Source organism: Physella acuta, unplaced genomic scaffold (assembly GCF_028476545.2).
Source record: "Physella acuta isolate Inbredline_101_S28 unplaced genomic scaffold, ASM2847654v3 ptg000381l, whole genome shotgun sequence".
Lineage (NCBI taxonomy): Eukaryota > Metazoa > Mollusca > Gastropoda > Physidae > Physella > Physella acuta.
This window is the reverse complement of record NW_026731900.1, coordinates 264412-280092: the sequence shown is the minus strand read 5'-3', so window position 1 is coordinate 280092 and position 15681 is coordinate 264412. Positions and strand designations below refer to the sequence as shown.

Genomic DNA, 15681 nt, shown 5'->3' with positions numbered 1-15681 from the left:
CGGTGCCCATGACGAACAATTAATTTTGCGCCCCCTCCTCAAATTAGACCTATTTATAGTTATTCGCGTGTTTGGAAATACTTCTCCCACTTAACTCATTTGGAAAGGTAAAGGCTTGCTTTTTACCAGTCACTTTGCCTTTTTATTTTGGTGTCACACAATTGATGTAGAAAGCAATTAAATAAGTACGTAATGACAAGTAGCAGTCAACATTCTTTATTTCGACCAGTGTTTCTTCCAGCCTTTTTTTACGGGGGTGCTCTCGATATTTTCGGTAGGCGGTCAACATTTTTCGGGGGCGGACGGGGGCGGACACTAGTAAAAGTGTATGTTTCGGGGGGGGGGGGGGTGACTTCGATTGTTTATAATTCAGTATAGCTTTTAATATTAGTATCTGCGGCTCTCTTCTAGCAAAGCCTCTGTTAATTAAATGAGATAATTATTGTATTTATTAATGTAAATCTTTCAATTACGAACATTGTCTGTGTCTGTGTGTGTCTATATGTGTATCTGTGTGTGTGTATATGTGTGTCTGTTTGTGTGTCTGTGTCTGTGTGTGTCTGTATGTGTATCTGTGTGTGTGTGTGTCTGTGTCTGTCTGTGTGTGTCTGTGTGTGTGTCTGTGTGTGTGTCTGTGTGCGTGTCTGTGTGTGTGTGTGCGTGTGTGTGCGTGCGTGTGTGTGCGAGTGTGCGTGTGTGCGTTCGTGCGTGTGTGTGAGACACAAGAACAGCCCCCCCCCCCCCCCCCCACACACACATAACACATAATTATGTACTTCAGTCATGTACGGACTGATAACCCTGTATGTTTATGAGTTCCAATAAATCGGCACAACTCGTGTTATCTCAAGAGTTCGGAGAATTTCAAAGAGAGATAACAAAGTCACGTGACAGTGACATGAATTATGCTGAGCGGAGGAACAGATGGCAATGATAGACTAACAGTATTAATTGGAGTGCGAGCGATCCAGAACCTCGGACTCTAAGAAAAACGAAATTAATCTATGATGAAGTTAAAACAAAGCCAAACCTAAAAACTAGAACTTTTGGATGAACTTAAGGGTCGTCCATAAATGACGTCACACTCGTAGGGGGGAGGGGGGGGGGTCGTAATGTTGTGACAGTGTGTGATGTGGGGGAGGGGGGGGGGGTTCAGATGGTGTGACGTCACAATATTGCATTATAAAAAAAAACAATGTTGGAAAACGAATTTTAGACGTTATTTCGCGTTTCAGAAAACTGTTTTAATTAATTGCAATAGGAATTGATTAAAATACTCTATTTTGACAGAGTTCAGACTAGATTTTGGAAAAATATCGATGTTTTAAAAAAAATTCAACTGCAATTTTTAGGGGGGTTGCAGGCTGAGGTGTGACGTCATTTTAGGAGGGGGGGGGGTCTGGCTTTTTGTGACGATGTGTGACGGAGGGGAAGGGGGGAGGTAAAAATCGTCAAAAAAGCGTGACGTCATTTATGGATGACCCCTTAAACAAAATAAAATCTAAAAACTAGAACTTAATATAATATGTATACATTTTAGTATGCTTGTAAATCTGTGAAAAGCAAACATTATTATTTTACTCTTATGTTGTAAAGTTTATATTATGTCCACAAATGTGGACGATTGGTGAAGGGAAAAGACAACAGACGCTAGGCTGATGTTTGTCTTTGTCTGGTAATATTAAACCAACCCTTAACTTGAACCTAGTAGCCCAAACCTAAACCTGAACTTAAAGCTCCACCTGTACCTTAACTAAAAACCGGAATGTAAACCTTATAATCATACCCCTACACAGTGGTGTAGAGAGGTCGGGTGTCACCCGGTGTCACCCCTTCCCCCCCCCCCCCCCACCCCCGTAAGAATATATATGTTGACGGAGTTCTGATAAGATTTTGGAAAAATATCGATGTTTTAAGAAAAATTCAACAGCAATTTTGAGGGGGGGGGGAAGCTGAAGCGTGACGTCATTTTAGGGTGAGGTCTGGCTTTTTTGTAACAACGTGTGACGGAGGGGAGTGGGGGGGGGGGGGGAGGTAATAATAGTCCCAAAAAAAAGCGTGACGTCATTTATGGATGACCCCTAACTAACACTAAGATATTCACATTAAATATCTAGCTTGGCCTAAGTTCATCCAACTTTTATGCTATATTAACAACTACTTATTAAGATACGAATTTTTCTTATTGCCCTACTAAGCATAGTTGACTCATTCCTAGCAAATTCACTACAATAGTAATAGAAATTAGGCTGTAAATTTATGTCTGTCTTATGAATTACGTCATTAACTTTCTGTATCTTGTCTGGCGTTCTACTTTTTTCCTTCTTTTACTTTTACTTGAATTTTATACATTGGCATAATATTTCATTTTCTTGATTTTGTCCTTTTTACAAGCTTTTATTTAACTCACTTCCTCTGTCGACAGTCTGTCGACAGTCTGTCTGTCTGGATGGAAACGCAGGAGTGAAAATTCGGACAGTTCTACTTGACAGATACAATTCACATTTGACACGTGGGTCAAGACATGAAGACAATGCAATCTGAAACTAAATTTGACTTAATTGGATGCCTAATTAATTTTTTATGAATTAATAAAAATTTGGACCGAATTAGTAGGCATGTCTAGCCAACCACACCACACGCGTCATCACCTTCAATAGCTGCGCCATCATGTAATGGCTGCGTTCAAAAACCATTGCGCGCCTACTGAACGTGATGTTCAGTAGGCGCGCAATGGTTTTTAGTCATGTAACTCTATTGTAAATAAAACATGTAAAGTACTGAAAAAAAAATTCATAAAAAACGTTTTAATAACAAGCTTTTATGTAATGATGCACTAAAAAGTAGAAAATAAATTATACACTACTATTTAAATTACTATAAAGAAAAGCGTGGGTGTCTTCCTTAACATTAGTAAAGGTATCCAATAGATACTAAAGTGACCCACGCTTTTCTTTATAGTTATTTAAATAGTAGTCTATAATTTATTTTCTACTTTTTAGTGCATCATTACATAAAAGCTTGTTATTAAAACGTTTTTTATGAATTTTTTTTTACAAGCTTTTATTTAACTCACTTCCTCTGTCGACAGTCTGTCGACATTCTGTCGACAGTCTGTCTGTCTAGATGGAAACGCAGGAGTGAAAATTCGGACAGTTCTACTTGACCGATACGATTCACAGTTGGCACGTGGGTCAAGACATGAAGACAATGCAATCTGAATCTAAATTTGACTTAATTGGATGCCTAATTAATTTTTTATGAATTAATTAAAATTTGGACCGAATTAGTAGGCATGTCTTTCCATCCACACCACACGCGTCATCACGTGGAATAGCTGCGCTCAAAAACCATTGCGCGCCTACTGAACGTGATGTTCAGTAGGCGCGCAATGGTTTTTAGTCATGTAACTCTATTGTAAATAAAACATGTAAAGTACTGAAAAAAAAATTCATAAAAAACGTTTTAATAACAAGCTTTTATGTAATGATGCACTAAAAAGTAGAAAATAAATTATACACTACTATTTAAATTACTATAAAGAAAAGCGTGGGTCTCTTCTCAAATATTAGTAAAGTTATCCAATAGGTACTAAAGTACTAAATTGACCCACGCTTTTCTTTATAGTAATTTAAATAGTAGTGTATAATTTATTTTCTACTTTTTAGTGCATCATTACATAAAAGCTTGTTATTAAAACGTTTTTTATGAATTTTTTTTTGACCAAATATAGATCTAGTACTTTATTTTCGATTTCTCAAAAAATAGAACTTCTACTGAACCAGAGGCGTAGCGACCCTTCCCGGCGAAATCACTCATTTTATTGTCATGAGCGATCGATGGTCCGGACTATGTTATTTTTAGGGAGCGTCGGCTTTATATAAACACAATGTCTGGGTTGGTGATGACAGGTGGTATTTAAACGTACGTGTGTGCAAGTGTTAAAATTTTAAAAAGAAAACGAAGCTTGTGATGCAAACATTAAAACTTTCGTTTTTATAGTGAAAACCAACAATTAAGCGGTAAATTTGGGGGCCCCTTTAAATCGGGGCCCCTGGCTGCAACCCTTTCAGCACTCCCCTTAATCCGCCACTGATCCTTAGATAGGCCCGTACCTTCATTTTTAACCGTGTAGTAGTAGGCCAAAACTGAAACCAAAAGGGACCAAGTTCCAAGAAACCCGCGTCACTATCTGATAGATTTATTCCCCGACAACGTAGCCGAATATTTTAATCTATCGCCTAAAAATATTGCACTAACTTGTACTATACGTTCGTAGTCGAATATGTATTTGAGAGAATCGATCTGATATCGTCGTTATTTTCTTATGAATACAAAGCGTAGGCTAAGGCCCAACGTCATCACATAAACAAATCTTAGAGAAAATTTTGTAAGTTGCATTATTTGATTACAGCTAGAAATCTAGATCTAATCTATAATACTCATATTTAAAGACAAATTCATTAATTCACTCTCCCCCACATTACTAGTTTTGGCCGAATTTACGACGCTAAACTATTAGGCCCCTAACTAAGGTTTACCATAGAGATCGAGACCAGATTCTATTTCTAGTGATTCTACAAAAGCACATAGATCTAGATTCTAGATCTAGATCTAGATTAGATCTAGATCTAGATCTAGATTATAGAATCTAGATCTAGAATCTAGATCTAGATAGATACGTATGAATATTTTTTTAAATGTTAAGCCTTATTTATTAGGCTACTAAACTAGATCTAGATCTAGACCTAGTTTAGTTAGTAGATCTAGTATCTAGATCTACCAAGTAGGCCTAGATCTAGAGATTATTACTTATTACACTGAACTCTAGATCTACAAAGATCTAGCCATGTACTAGATCTACATGGCTAGATCTTTGTAGATCTAGAGTTCAGTAGATCTAATAATCTAGGCCTACTGGAAGATCTAGATCTATAAGTTACTACTAACTAGTAGATCTAGATCTAGTTTAGTAGCCTAAATATTAAATAAGGCTTAGAGTCTAACATTTAAAAAAATATTCATACGTTTCTAGATCTAGATCTATGTGCTTATAATTTTGTACTACGATCTGATTCGTCTCCTACTCTACATTTACATCAAGATATAAGAAGTCTGTTGAGTTTTGAAGTCTTTGACCTCCATTGCCTTTTAGGCTTTTACTAAGCATACAGTATACACATATTGTAAAATCTCATCTACTATACTACTGACTGTAGCCTATACAAAATAAATATATTCTAGTTCTATAGGCCTTATTCTAATAATATAATATTTAGGCCTAACCTACACATCTAGTATCAGAAATAATATTAGGACTGTGCGTTCACATGCTAGAGCATTTGGCTGCTAAACCAAAAATGTCAAGTACGGATCCTGGGTTTGAAAGTGAGTCCACCCAGCTCTGATGGGTACCTGACTTGTATAGGCAAAGTAAACGGTGAACGGAAAAAAAGTCACAGGAAAAAAAAAAACAGAAAAAAAGTCACAGTTTTTGCTAGGAAAAAAAGTCACAGAAAAAAAGTCACAGTGGAAAAATTTTATTGGAAAAAAAGTCACAGAAATAAAGTCACAGAAAAAAAGTCACAAAAATCTTTTTAGAAATATTTTTACTAATTTGTTAAGAATTGTAAAATTTTGTATGTTTATTGTTGTGGGTTGTATTTTTTGATAGCATAAATTATTTACAGACGTTAAAAGCCTCATGATTTATAACAAATGTAAGTAAAAATACTCTAAGATAATTAACACAACAATCTCAACTTTTGTTACGTATTTAGTTAAATACGCGGTAGAAAAGTTAATTATAAAAGAAATTTAGGCACATTTTGCTGTAGGCTATTCTCTGGTCGGCCCCTCCTCAGTAGGCATTGTCCGAACATATTTTGTGTTGTTGACGTTATGCGTCAATGACAGCCTTTGAACCTTGTCGGCTTTCTGTTTTGATCCTAAGTTTTGTTATGTAATGAGCGTGATAAATGTGGGCAGTAAAAGTGGTTGAACTAAACATAACTATTGTTGCCATGAGTTGAGGACAGCAAGTCAGATGAACTTACCATTTCACGGTAATTTAATATTGGTATTTAAAAAAAAAAACACGATGAACAACGTGGACTTTGGAGCTTTCTATTAAATGCTACTAATCTTACGTTTAAAATAATTACAATCTACATACTTCATAATAAATATTTTTAGATGAATTATAAAAATTCCTATGCGTATACAGCCTACACACATTACATTACATTTAATTAATCCTAAGTTAATTTGCACTCTCTAAATATTTAATACATAAAATTTATAACAAATATCATGCAAATATATATTTGTGACTTTTTTTCCTGTGACTTTTTTTCCTGTGACTTTTTTTCTGTGTTTTTTTTTTCCTGTGTTTTTTTTTCCTGTGACTTTTTTTCCTACAATCAAGTAAACAATGCTGGGCATTGTGCTGACCACACTATCCCAAGACTAACCCTTCATATGTGAGGTCACTGAAAGTGAAACTGTACTTCACCTGCCCCATGGACTATAAGGTCCGAAAGGTTAAATAACTTTGTCATGTAGCCAGTAGCCTTGTGATGACAAAATAGATCTACTTAAGTCAGTTGTTTAGTATTATAATTATTTGATTTGATTATTCTTTTCTACTATTGTTCCCCCACCCAGCTAACATGAGTAATGTTTGAGAGCATTTTTAAAAGACCGTGAAATATATTTGTCAGATTTAGACTAGGGTTTTTTTTATAAACATACAAATTGGGACACAATATATTATTCCACCAATCAGACAACAGAATATAAATAGGCCTAGCTTGAGTACAAATAAGAGTTCTGTCAAGCAGCACATTCATCCCTGTACTCCAGTGTCATAAGGCTACTGTACTTTGGTGCTCACTTCTTGAACTTGATATACATCATTTTACCCAATACAACATTAGGTTTCAAATTTTAAAAACCTATGTCGTTACACTCTCTAGGCCTAGAGTAGAGTGACTCGATCTCCTACAAAGCGATGCTTGAAATAGACTTTGGTTTCTAGGTTGAAGTGATCCTTGGGCTACAGTACACTCTATCCAGTAGTGCAGATTTCCCTAGAGATTATTCTTATATCCATATTTTTATTTCTATTTAATAATTATTTTGTTGGAATACTTAAAGGTTGTTTTTTTTTTTGCCATTTCAGTTGAACTAGAAATGCTGTTATTCCTGCATCTCAAAAGACAGCATCGTTTTAAAATAAATTAACGGTACTAAACTTACTTATAAAAATTCTTGACAGGTGTAGTTATAGCAACATAAGTTGAATTAACCCCACATTGTTCTAAAGCCTACAAAACAACTGGGCAATCAAATAAAAAGATGATCAGCCACTAAATAAAATTGTAATAGGGAGTGTAAACATTAAAATTAAAAGTATACCCTGGCCAATTATGTAACTACAAAATGATTATCAATAACAATTTAACACTTCAGTATAACCAAAATGATTATCAATAACAATTTAACACTTCAGTATAACCAAAATGATTATCAACAACAATTTAACACTTCAGTATAACCAAAATGATTATCAATAACAATTTAACACTTCAGTATAACCAAAATGATTATCAACAACAATTTAACACTTCAGTATAACCAAAATGATTATCAACAACAATTTAACACTTCAGTATAACCAAATTGTCAGGATAAGATTTTAGATAGGGCTTTTCTGAACTGTTTTAGTAATTGGAATAGAATTTTGAGCCCTGTATTTAACTGTTTTAGTAATTGGAATAGAATTTTGAGCCCTGTATTTAACTGTTTTAGTAATTGGAATAGAATTTTGAGCCCTGTATTTAACTGTTTTAGTTAATGGAATAGAATTTTGAGCCCTGTTTTTAACTGTTTTAGTTAATGGAATAGAATTTTGAGCCCTGTATTTAACTGTTTTAGTTAATGGAATAGAATTTTGAGCCCTGTATTTAACAGTTTTAGTAATTGGAATAGAATTTTGAGCTCTTATGCTTCTATTGTCAAACAGCCCATTTACAATAACTAGAACTATTTTTATTATAAGTATGAACATTTTAGTCCATCATTTATCTGTTGTTTATTATAAATTTCAGTAGTGCGCTGCAGCCTGTGTCACATCATTGAGAGCAGCCTCAGACTGACCAGCAAGAGATGTTGGTTGATCCAGAAGAATGACAAGTACTTTCTTCTAACCACAGAAAAGCTGTATTTAAAAAACCTTTAAATCCATTATATTTTATAGTGGAAAAAAAGGATTTTTCATTAGCTGTTCATGAAATGTTTAGATTTTACTGTTTTAATTAATTAAATAGTTGATTTTATAAACCTGTCATGTCTTCTGGCAATCGCAACAGGGGTAACACCAATCCCAGGGGTAACATCAATCCCAGGGGTGGTAGAGGTGGGCCCCATCCGTACCCTGCTCAAGGCTATCATCCTGCTCCACTCATGCACAGTGACCTCCATTATCCCCACCCAAATCAGCCCCACAACCCCCCTTATGCCTACCCCAGTCCACACCAACCCCCACTACTTTCTTATCCCTCCCCTGTTCAGCCCTCCCCTTACCACGTGACTGTGACAGTCAATCATGGTGATGCTCACCCAGCTGGCTACCCCAGAGCTCCTCCACAGGACCATTACGTGCCACACCCTGTGGAGCCACACTATGGTTATGTCCCACACGAGGGCCTACAGTATCCGCATGCTGACAACCCAAACAGGTATCACCAGAGGCCTGATGGGCCACCGCACCACGGCTTTCATGCCAACCCTCCTTTTGATGAGAGACGTTCCTCAGGTGGACATATTTATGAAGGGCGAGAAAATGCCAAAAATAATTTTCAGCCACCTAAAGGCAGACAACATGAAAGAGGTGGCAGGTCCCAACACAAGGCACCACCCCCATACAGCCGACACAATGACTCACAGTATAGCCAGTTCCCAGCAGAGCCTCCCCCACCATATGAAACCATTTCTCCAACACCTCAGAAACCTAGAAGTCAGGGGGGGCATCAAGACAGATCCCGTCCTGATAAAAAATCTGACAACCTACCTGGTGACAAGCATGTGAGAGATCATTCAGCATGCAGTAATGCCAGTGTCAAATCAAACCAAAGTCAGAATCAACATAAACCTAACAGGGGTCAAGGTCAGCTCAATAAGAAAATGATTCCCAAAGGTCCAGCTCATGGAGTGTCTGTGGATGATCTGACTATGAAATCACCCTCTTCAGGTGAAACTGCTCAGAACTGTAGAGAAGGAAATCGCGGGCGTGGACGAGGTAGCAGAGGTCGTGGTTCCTGGAATCGTAGGGGAAAACCAGCAGCTAACAGGTTTACAAGCATGCCAGACTTAAGTCTGGGCCAAACTGTTGGTGCAAGGTTCAATCCTTCTGCAGACAGAGCTGTTCCAAATCTGTCAGCACATCAAGCCCAGGCTTCAACTGATGCTCAAATGGGTGAAGCCTCCAAGCAAAGTGTAAACACAGCATCACTCAGGGTAACAAAAGCAGCCCTTCAGATCCTATCTACCTTCACCTCAGCCAGCCATCTGAAGGAGACAGTCAAACTTAGTTTAGAAACCTCAGATAAAGTTGACGTTGATTTTGTCAGAGATTCAATCATCTGTGGTGAAAACAGAGGGCTTTGTACTCTGATCATTCAGACAGATAGCAAGCAGTTAGCCAAACGTGTGGTGAAGAATTTGTGCCAAAATATTAGAAAAAAACTTGGAGCTAATGTATCTTTTGTCATTTCTAGCTCAGAAGATGACATGGCAACCAAGGAGGAAGAAATGCCTCAGTTGCCAGTGAAGAATAAAAAAGAAAGCAAAAGAAGAAGAAAAGCAACGGACATTCTTTCCAATCTTGGTAAAAATGTTGTTGTTGTTCAGCCTAACTTAAATATGGAGCATGAAAAAGATGAAGAGGCAGAAAGTGATTTAGGGCAAACACCTTCAGCAGAAAGTTGCACCAAAGAAAAAACTCCAACACCTATCCCCACAAAGATTGTTGTAACAATTGGCAGAAGTTTCACAGACAAGAATAGCGTACATGAATTCATGAGGAAAGCAACGGATGAAAAAACAGATCCTTTTCAAGTTGTTGAAGAATCCATTGCAATGTCAGCCACTAAGACACTGTTGGATCTCTTGGCCCCCAGCAAGGCAGCTGCTGCAAGGATAGTTAAAAAGTTAAACGCGTTTCAGCTTGATGATGTGGTTGTCAGATCAAACATTGCATCAGATAAAACAACAAAAGATACTAGGACGCCTTGTGACAAAGTGATAGACAGTTCAGATCAGATGTGTCTTCAGACATTAGAAAATCATCAACATAAAATAGACAACTATGATAAAGCTTTTAATATCATGCAGGCAAATCCTAATGGAAAAGATGGGCAACAGAATGATGAAGATGAAGATGAAATATTGGCATTCAGAAATAAATTACAAGAAGCAATCAAACAAAAATGTGTTTTTGAAGATTGGAAGAAAGTTTTTCAAGAAAAGATTAAAAACTCAAACATTTCTAACGAGATATTGAAAGTTTTCCACCAAGAGACAGTGACAGAATGCAACCGTTTAGCTGCAGGGCTGCCTGTATATGCAAAGAAGAAAGACATTGTGGACCTGGTGAAAAAAAATCAAGTCTCTGTCATACTGGGTGAGACAGGCTCAGGAAAAAGTACCCAGATAGCCCAGTACCTGTACGAGGCTGGTCTAGCAGGAAGTGGTGCTATCATCTGTACACAGCCTCGTAAAGTGGCGGCCTTAAATCTTGCTGAATTTGTGGCTAAAGAGTTGGGTGAAAAACCTGGCCACTTGGTTGGTTATGACAATGGTATCAAAAGGCTGGTCGCAGACTACAGTAAAATTATATATTCTACAGACCTCTGTCTGTTAAACGAGTACATCCACGATCCTGTTTTGTCAAAGTACTCCTGCATCATAGTGGATGAAGCAAATGAACGTAGCGTTTACACTGATATTGTACTAGGTCTGATCAAGGAAAGTTTGGCTAAAAGACAAGACTTGAAGCTGGTAATTCTTTCAGCTCTGCAGGATTCTGACATCTTCTGTCAGTACTTTGAAACATCTTCAGTGCTGGAGGTATCAGGGAAGCCATTTTCTGTGGAGGTTGTGTATGAAGGTAATGAGGATTCAGTGGAGTTTGAAGATCATGAGATGAGAGCTGTTTCTAAAGCCATCCATGTGCACAAGACTGAAGGTCCAGGGGATGTTCTGGTCTTCTTGGCATCTCCAGCAGAAGTTCTAAGATGCTGTGAAGAGTTAGAAAGGCAGTTAGTAGGCATGAACAATTTCAAATGTTTTCCTCTGCATGACCAAGTTTCTCCAGATGAACTAAAAAAAGTGCTCCAGAAGTTGCCAGAAAGTGTTAGAAAAATTGTTCTTGCCACAAATTGTGCAGAAACTGTATTCCCTATAGGTGGAATCAAATATGTCATAGACACAGGCGTGGTAAAAGAAATGCAGTATGAGCACAGGAAAAAGATACATAGTCTAGCTACACACATCATTAGCAGGAGCTGTGCTGATCAGAGAAAAACAATCGCTGGACTAGCAGCTACTGGAAAATGCTACAGACTCTACACTGAAGAAAGTTATAACACAATGAAGGCTGTCAGTGATCCTGGTTTGTTGAAAGAAAATTTAGCTAAACCTTTCCTCAAACTTACAGAGATGAAAATAGATTATGTCACCTTTAACTTTATTAAACCACCTCCCATGGAAGCTTTTGAATCAGCACTAAGCCGCCTGCAAGATTTTGGAGCATTTTCCTACATTGGACTGAAAGAGTTAGGCCGATGGATTTCACTGCTACCTTTTGAGCCCAGTCAGGGATATCTCATTTATGAAGGCTATAAACAGAATCTTCTGTATGAGTCTGTAGTTCTGGCTGCACTAATCAACAGTGGCATGGACATATTTGCTGACTCTCAGGTACCAGCTGAAACAGGCGCCATCTCCCCTTATGGAGATCTCTTCAGCTGGTTTGAGCTGTACCGTCTGTGGATCACAAGTCCTGTGAACCAGAGGCCCACAGTCTGTCAGCAGCATAACCTCAGCCACAAAGTGTTAAACACTGTCAAACATTTTGTCACAGAAGTAGCCCTTCTTTTGAGCAACACACTAAATATCAAACTAGAGTACAGTTTTTCCCAAGATCCATCCTGCATCCAGAAACTAAGAAAAATTGTTTTTAATGCCTATGTTTCCAATGTGTGTCAGAGCATGGACCATGTAGGCTGCAGTTTCTTTTCACTCTCACTGAATCGCCAGGTGAATATCGACCCAGCTTCTACTTTAGCTGATAGTCAAGTCCAACCACAATGGCTAGTTTATACCAACTATTTAAAAACACACAAAGATTTTATACAAGGAATTACTGTAGTTGAGGAAGACTGGGTCTTAGAGGTCATACAGAAAGGCAAAATGAAAAAGGCCAACATTTGTAAAAGCCAATTAATGCACAGGGAAGAGGTTGGTGCCTCAGTTTTTAACTGTATGGTTGGTCCTCTGTATGTGAAGCTACAGAGCCTTGAAGATACCCTGGCACAATCTGGTATGGCCAATGTTGTGGTGGAAGCTGATAGGTACTTGGGCACTTTGGATGTTTACTCTTCTTCTCCCATGAGTCAGGAAACCATCAGGCATCTTCAGCTTTTGAAGGCTGATGTGCTCAACACGTTGCACCAGGAAGAAGCAGAAGTTCCTTTTGTGAAGAGTTCTGGGAATAGCCAGAGTGGATTTAGAGCTCTCTTTGGTCTGGGAGGGAATGTAAAGACTTTACTGTTCCCAGATCAAAGTGACACTGTAACAATTAGGAAAGTGAGGCGAGACACAACAGAGGAGGAAATCAGAAATAAATTCAAAGCTTTTGGAGTGATCAAAGAATGTGTTAGTTACAAAGGCTATGAGCCCTGGGGCCATGTTAGGTACAGCACATGTTTGGAGGCAGATATGGCAGTCCACGCTACTAGGAGTGATGCTTCCAACATCGCAGAATTAAAAACCAACAGTGCTTATAGAAGAATCAGGAGCAAATTTGAAGCCCGGCTGTCCTGGGTAAGAAAGCCCATTGTTGGCAACGGCACTGCTATCATATCTTGTCCACCAATTGAGAGGTCTATTCTTTTGGGCAAGTGGTTAACCTTGCCTGACAGGAGAGTTCTCATTGAAGAGTCAACTAGAAATCAAACGACACTCAATTGCTTCAACACTGGAGATGCCTCTGAAAGGGACATCAAGAAAGCAATCATGGCTCTACTGGATTATGATGAATCTAAGGAAAACAATATCCATGTCAGGCTACTTAGACAGAAGGTTGCTGCTTTGTCCAAGCAGGAATTAAATCAAGTTAAGCGCTTGATTAGTGAGCAATTCCAGAGGTTTATGTCTGATAGTTTTAATGTCTCCTTGGTGCCTGTCAAGGATTCCTCCATTAATCAGGTAGCTATCATCTACTTCAACAACCCTGTGGCAGGTTTTAAAGCCTGCAAACAGGCACAAGGGCAACTTTTTCTAGGAACACAAAACATTGAGATCTGTCCCAGTTTGAAAACAACAGTTAATGTAGCCCAACCCATCATGGATGTGCTCAAATCTGAAATAAATGAAATCATTACTGACCTGAAGAAAGATAAAGGTGTGGAGATCACACAGAGAGAAAAGAAACAAGGGGATTTTGCTTTAGATATTCTGTCTTCTAGGCCGGAACTTCTGGTTGAAGCGAGAGATATACTGCAGAAGGAGCTGGAAGGTCTGACAGTGGAATGTAGGGGAAACGACATCCTTAAAATACTTGTCAAAGCACAAGGAGAGAAGCTGTTGGAAGAAGTTGAGAAGAGCCACTCCGTGGTGATCATTGTTGACAGCCGCAAGGAGAGGATCCATTTCTATGGAACTGCAGAAAATGTGACCAATGCTCAGAATTATATCAAGGAATATCTAAATAAACTAGGCAGGAACAAAAAGGTTATCTCTTTGAGAGATTCAAGATATCCACTGGGCATATTGAAAGTTCTGGCAAATTTGTACGGCTCATGGCCAGATGGAGTCATTGATCAGCTGGAACTGATAGATATTGATACCAACTTAAAACAACAACAGATCACTTTGTTTGGTGAGAGTGGTACAGTGGACAGAGCACTAGCCACCATTGGTGACCTAGCCGTGTCATACCTGTATGCTCAAGGTCCACAGGAAGGTCCATGGATGCCCTACTGCATCATGTGCAAGTGTCCAGTGTCTGATAAATCTGACCTGTACAGACTTGAGTGCTGTGGACACTGCTACTGTGTAATGTGCTTGATTATAAGCATGAATGCCTGTGTTGAAGGCAGAGATTTCCCCCTTACATGTGCTGTTGAAAGCTGCAAGTCACCTTTGGCCTGGAGGGACTTGAAAGCTTTCTTTGAGAATGAATGGCTCCTGTCTGACATCCTAGTGACCAAGTCTATTGACCACTTTGTGCTGAATCATTCAGACAAATACAAGTTTTGTTTGACCCCTGATTGTCCAGTTGTGTATGAGGTCACTAGCACAGAGGAGGGGTCAGAATTCAATTGTCCAGTTTGCTCACTAAGTGTCTGCACATCATGTCACACCATCTACCATGTTGGTCTCAATTGCAAAATGCATGCAAGCATATAAAAATATAGAACAGACTACATGCATAAGTTGAACTCTCTCATTCTCTGGATGACTCAGACTAGACTGCCTCTTTCATGTTTTAACCATTGGCCTGCAATATAATTACACTAAAATCTTTGCCTCTTTATGAAGTACCTACCATTTTCACACATGACTTACCTAGATCTTAGCTCCGTACACCATTCAATACATGTTTCTTAAAAGACATTTGACTTGGTAGAATGGCATAGCTTTTCATTTTTGTTTGCTTTACCACTGCTGTGTAGCAATGCTTATTGTATTCTGGTTTATTTATTTCTATTTTGAAATAACTCAGCCCTCTCCCTGTGGTAACTACTTACTTCCCCTTACTGTGGAGATGATTTTTATTTTAAAATCTGATGCAGATTTTTTCATTATGCTAGTTTACTTTTAAACTCTTTTTACCTTGAACAAAAAGTTGACTGATTTTATTATATCAAATTCTGTATACTCTGGCAATATGATATTTTAATAATTTGTCAACTGAAAATAAGGCTAGATAAAAAAAAAATGTTTTTATTAAATTAACCAGTTACTATATTTTGCAACTTTTTAAGATTGGTGATTGTTTTTCCTCTATTTAGCATAAACTATTTAAAATAATTATTCCTATTTACAAATGTTTTATTAGTGTGCTATCTAAATAATATTTAAAATAATTATTCCTATTTACAAATGATTTATTAGTTAAAGCTGTTTAAATAATATCAAAAATAATTATTCCTATTAACAAATGTTTTATTAGTGTGCTATCTAAATAATATTAAAAATAATGATTCCTATTTACAAATGTTTTATTAGTGTGTGGGTTTAAAGCTATCTCCTAGTTGTATTTGTGTTTACATTATTTACCCGGTGATTAAGGTCTTGTATTTAAATTTTTGTTTTGTTTTTTAAACCATGTTGTATTTTTATCTTTTTGTGATGTTCCTGCAATAAATGTTAGAGTGTCATAATTAAAATCTG

The 15681-nt window shown here is 37.7% G+C and overlaps 1 protein-coding gene across 2 annotated transcripts; it reads left to right on the top strand.

Moving 5' to 3' along the window:
* Positions 1-4199: 4199 nt before the first annotated feature.
* On the top strand, positions 4200-15677 carry LOC131942009 (uncharacterized). Of its 2 annotated transcripts, none has more exons than XM_059301658.1 (3): positions 4200-4390; positions 7184-7247; positions 8115-15677. In XM_059301658.1, the coding sequence occupies exon 3, from the start codon at positions 8350-8352 to the stop codon at positions 14692-14694; it is 6345 nt and encodes a 2114-aa protein (XP_059157641.1). In that variant the 5' UTR covers positions 4200-4390; positions 7184-7247; positions 8115-8349; the 3' UTR covers positions 14695-15677. The 2 variants fall into 2 exon arrangements, with proteins under 2 accessions (XP_059157641.1, XP_059157640.1); XM_059301657.1 differs by having other exon boundaries at positions 8112-15677.
* Positions 15678-15681: the final 4 nt, after the last annotated feature.